General features: G+C 29.6%; 1 protein-coding gene across 1 annotated transcript; it reads left to right on the top strand.

Annotated features, from left to right (window-relative positions):
• Window positions 1-392: 392 nt before the first annotated feature.
• On the top strand, window positions 393-2,051 carry LOC101494898 (UDP-glycosyltransferase 13-like). The gene is given in 2 exon segments (XM_027331291.2): window positions 393-1,680; window positions 1,682-2,051. Coding segments are annotated over 2 exon segments (1,362 nt in total). The 5' UTR covers window positions 393-519; the 3' UTR covers window positions 1,883-2,051.
• Window positions 2,052-5,436: the final 3,385 nt, after the last annotated feature.

Genomic DNA, 5,436 nt, shown 5'->3' with positions numbered 1-5,436 from the left:
TATTTTTTCTTTTATAAAAAAAAATAAAGAAGTTATTCCATTCATTTCACATCCATCATTTTACATAAATTAAAAAAATATAACTAAAAGATAATATTTTTATTAAAATATTATCAATTATTGTTTTTTCACCATTATTATTAATACACGAGTAGTAGAAATACTCCTAACATTTTGAAAAATAACAAATGCAACACATGGACGTGATGAATGCATTTTCATTTTTCTTGATATATAATATAGTCAACTAATATTCACCATGACTTATTCGTTTCTCAATCTAATTTCTTCATTGTAATGTCAAAGTTTGACCAATATCTATTAGTTGACATGTTCTAATCATTCTTTTTTTTATACACCAAGAAAAAACGAAACTAAAAATTCACCATTCTTTCATAATGTTTAAATTCCAATAATCATTCATCATCTCCACAAAATCTTAATCAATCAAAAACCCTCTACCATATATTAACCTTAATTTTATCTATCTCAAAAAATTCCCCAAAAAATAAAAACAAAATGAAGGACACCATAATTTTATATCCTGCCATGGGAAGAGGACACCTAGTCCCTATGGTAGAACTAGGTAAGTTCATATCAACTCACCACCACAATACTCTCTCCATTAAAATCTTTCTCCTCTCCTCACCAAATATTACCACCAAAAATTACATCACGGCGGTCATCGCCACCACACCTTCCATCAAATTCCACCACCTCTCACCTTCTCAAAACTTGCTCACCACCCTCCAATCTTTCATTTCACAATCGTCCAAACCTAAAGCCTTCATCTTAGACTTCTTCAACCACTCTGCTATTGCGGTTACAGCCACTCTCAATATCCCAACTTTTTGTTATTTCCCCAACGCGGCTAGCACCGTCGCGCTTTTCCTCTACACTCCAACAATCCACCACAATACGACCAATGAAAACACCTCGATCTACAACGACGTGCTTCGCAATATTCCCGGCTTGCCACCCCTTTCACCGGAGGACATGCCAGAACCAATGGTCGATCGTCGGAGCCAAAGCTACAAGTCCTTTGTCAACATGTCAATTCAAATGAGAAAAATTGATGGGTTAATCGTTAACTCATTTGAGAAACTTGAAACCAAAGCTTTCATGGCATTGAAGAATGGAGTTTGTTTAATGGAAGAAAAAAGTCCACGTGTCTTTTGCATTGGGCCATTAGTGGAAAAGAGTAAGGGAGATAATAGTGTTGTTGATGATGGATGTTTGAGTTGGCTCAACTTGCAACCAAGTCAAAGCGTTGTGTTTTTGAGCTTTGGAAGCTATGGAAGATTTTCAAAGAGTCAAATTAAAGAGATAGCTTTAGGGTTGGAGAAGAGTGAGAAAAGGTTTTTGTGGGTTGTTAGGAACCCAATTGGGTATGAAAGGAAAGAACTTAGTTTTGAAGAGTTATTACCAAAAGGGTTTTTGGAGAAAACAAGGGAGAAGGGAAAGGTGGTAAGGGAGTGGGCCCCACAAGTTGAGATATTGAATCATGACTCGGTGGGTGCTTTTGTGACTCATTGTGGTTGGAACTCAGTGTTGGAAGCAATTACTTGTGGAGTTCCAATGGTGGCGTGGCCTCTTTATGCGGAACAAATGTTGAATAGGGTTGTTATGGTGGAAGAGATGAATGTTGCTTTAACACTAAAAGAGAATGAAGATGGGGTTTGTTAAGGCAAGTGAGTTGGAAGAGATAGTTAGAGAGATTATGGATTTGGAGAGAGGGAAAAAGGTTAGAGAGAGTGTTTTGAGTTTTAGAAATGATGCTTTTGTTGCCCTTGGTGATGGTGGGTCTTCTAGGATTCATTTGAATGAGTTGATTGAGTTGTGGAGGCAATGGTATTACTTTTTTTGTTTCATTGGTTTTTAGGTCATCCTTTGTATTTCATAAATTATAGCATAAGTAAGTTTTAGGTTGTCCTTTGAAAATTAAACATAGGTCTTCCACTACTTATGTCATATTTAGAAATTAATATAGCTTTTCATTATTTCCAATTTTAATTAATTAGATGTTCTCCATTAATTTAAAAAAAAATTAAAAATCAATGGAAAAATCTTGATCATACGACCTCTGAGTGGATCTTGTATCATATAAATATTTGACCAATTTGGATTGTACGTCTAATTTAGATATACAATCAACTTATTTAATAATCAATTGGACATAGTGAAATTAATTTATGCATTTATTTTTTTAAATATATATATATATATATATATATAATTTATTATATTTTGATTTTTCATGACATATAAATAAATTTATTAAAATATATTTTTTTAAGTATGAAATTTATTTGTCATGAATCGGTCTTAAATATCAATCTTGTCAAAAGTCATATAGTTCAGTTAGTATTTCACTTATTCAATCAATTGACCAAAAACCTAATATTTTGAACTGTTTGATGATTAAATTAGATTTTTTAAGTCATAATTAGTCTAATTAGTGAAGATTAAACAATTGATGATCGAAATTAGAACTTCTAAGTTACAATTTGTTTAATTAAGTTAGATTGAACTGTTGGATTATCGAAATTAGAATTTCTAAGTCATAGATAGTGTAATTAGCTTAAATTGAATAATTGAAATTTGGTTTTCTAAGTCATTGTTAGTCTAATTAGTTAATATTAAATTGTTGGATCATCAAAATTTGATTTTCTAAATCATTATCGGTCTAATTAGTTAACATTTAACAGTTGAATCATTAAAATTAGAATTTTTAAGTGATAGTTAATCTAATTAGTTAAGGTTGAACCATTGAATCATCAAAATTATGATTTTTTTTAAGTCATAAATTAAGTTAGATTGAACTGTTTGATTATGGAAATTAGATTTTCTAAATTATAGACAATCTAGTTATTAAATTTTTAGATAATTAAAATTAAAATTTCAAAGTAATAGTTAATTAGTTCGATTGATCCATCGGATCATAAAAAAATATTAGGACTTCATTATCTATAGTTCGAATCAATCTTAACTAATTTATCGACTATTTACTCACTCAGTAACAAACCACCTTTGTAACAATAATTCTGAGTGCATGAGTGAAATTTTAGTGCTAATACGTTGGAGGCCAACAAACATCATTGGTGTTGGTTATTGACTTAATTTGTAGGATTTAGTTGTCTATTTTGTCTTATCGCATATTTATAGACATTTGTAAATGCTTTATGAGCCTTAATATTTTATTTACTTTGGACTAGGACACTAACCACACCCTTAAATTTAAAGAAAAATAACTCATCACAAACCATCCATATAATACAACCAAAATTAATAATATTCATTTATTTATAATCATATATATTATCCTAAATTAAAATTTAATCATTTTTATAAGAATTTTTTATTTAAATTACTAACTAAGGCAAATTCATTAAATAAATGTAGTTTCTTTTTTCACTCTATGTTATTAAAAACCTTCAAAATACATCTTCAAATTGACTAATTTTGAAGTATATTTTGAACAATTTATTCAACAATTTAATCCAACATAGAGTGCCCTTTGAGGAACCAACTTACAATTTGGTATTTAATTCTAAGGTTATGTTTTTTTGTTTCCCAAAGAAGTATTCTAATGGGTTGGTTACAAACATCAAATGAATTAAATACATAAGGTTTAGGATTGAATCTCCGGCACTAATATTTCTCTCTAAAAAGTATAGGTTAAATAGCATATGTAGTCCTTTAACTTATATTCAGTTAACGTTTTAATTCTTTATCTTTTTTTTTCTTCTCGATTTGGTTCTTTATTTTAATTTTTAGTGACAATTTGATCTTTTATATTTTATAATGTCAACAATATTATCATTTTTAAAAAAAATATCAAAAAATTTATCAAAATTTTCAAACAAAACCTATAAAATTAATTATCATCTTCAATATAATGCAAATTTCATCAAATGCATAACTCAAATATTCAAATAAACTCATATTTTCATCTCCAACAACATCAAATTCATCAAATAAATAATAAAAATATGAGTTTATTTAAATATTTAAGTTACAAATTTGATGAAATTTGCATTATATTGAAGATGATAATTAATTTTATGGGTTTTATTTAAAAAATTTGATGAATTTTTTGAATTTTTGTAAAAAAAAAAAAGGATAACATTGCCGACATTTCAAAACATAAAAGATCAAATTGTCATTTAAAATTAAAATAAGGACCAATTCGGAAGAAAAAAAATAAAGGACTAAAACGTTAACTGAAATTAAATTAAGGGGCCGCATGTGCTATTTAGCAAAAAATATATATACTAACTACTAATATTTGCCTAAAAAAAGTTACACTTTTGTTTATATTGAAGTTTGCCTTTAAAATGTGATTTTTTTATCCCACTACGCCAAAAATGACATTTAACAACGCCCATTTTACAGCGCTTGCTAAACACAAGCGCTGTTGTAATTATATTTTAAAAATAACGGAACCTTTTACAGCGCTTTTGATGACAAGCGCTGTAAAACAAGCGCTGTAGTAGGTCATATAACGTTTGCGCATAACGTTATAAGGCTTTTACAGTGCTTGTCAAAAAAGCGCTGTAAAAGGAAGCGCTTTCGCGTATCAGTTACAGCGCTTTTTTCACAAGCTGCTGTAAACACATGCGCTTCCAAATATTTGAACTACCTAATACAACGCTTTTTTCACAAGCGCTGTAAAATACATGCGCTTTCATTGAATTTAACTACCTATTACAGCGCTTTTTTCACAAGCGCTGTAAACACATGCGCTTCCAAATATTTGAACTACCTAATAAAGCGCTTTTTTCACAAGCGCTGTAAAATACATCTTTCAAATAATTATATACGTTGGAAACCCTCATATCCTCTACATCTTTCAAATAATTATATACGTTGGGAACCCTAATATCCTCTACGTACTGTGCGGCCATCTACGTTGTCTAAGGTATTTTTTACACATGATCTGTTATGTTTTGAAATTGTCAAAAATTGTCAAAAACTCATACCACATGATCTGTTCTGTTTTGAAATTGTCAAAAATTGTCAAAAACTCATACCACATGATCTGTTCTGTTTTGAAATTGTTAGTTGATATTGGTTTCTTTTTGAAACTTGTTGATATGTTTTGAAAGCTTATTATTTTTGTTACTGCATTTATATAGGTGGTATAATATGGATAGGAAATGGATTTCAGCCAATCGATTGTCAAAAGAGTATGAAATTGGAGTGAAGGAGTTTGTTGAGTTTGCAGTGAAGAATGCAAAAGATCCAAATAGAGTAGTTTGTCCTTGTTTAAAATGTTGTTTTGGAAAACGTGTTAGAGAAGATGAATTAGAAGGACATCTAGTATGTAATGGAATTGATCAAAGCTACACATGTTGGATAAGACATGGTGAGAAAAAAAAAGGAAACATTAATTTTGAGAATAGTTCTACATATGCTTCAACTGATTTCGATACA

Source organism: Cicer arietinum, chromosome 8 (assembly GCF_000331145.2).
Source record: "Cicer arietinum cultivar CDC Frontier isolate Library 1 chromosome 8, Cicar.CDCFrontier_v2.0, whole genome shotgun sequence".
Taxonomy (NCBI): domain Eukaryota; kingdom Viridiplantae; phylum Streptophyta; class Magnoliopsida; order Fabales; family Fabaceae; genus Cicer; species Cicer arietinum.
This window is presented reverse-complemented; position numbering and strand designations above follow the sequence as displayed.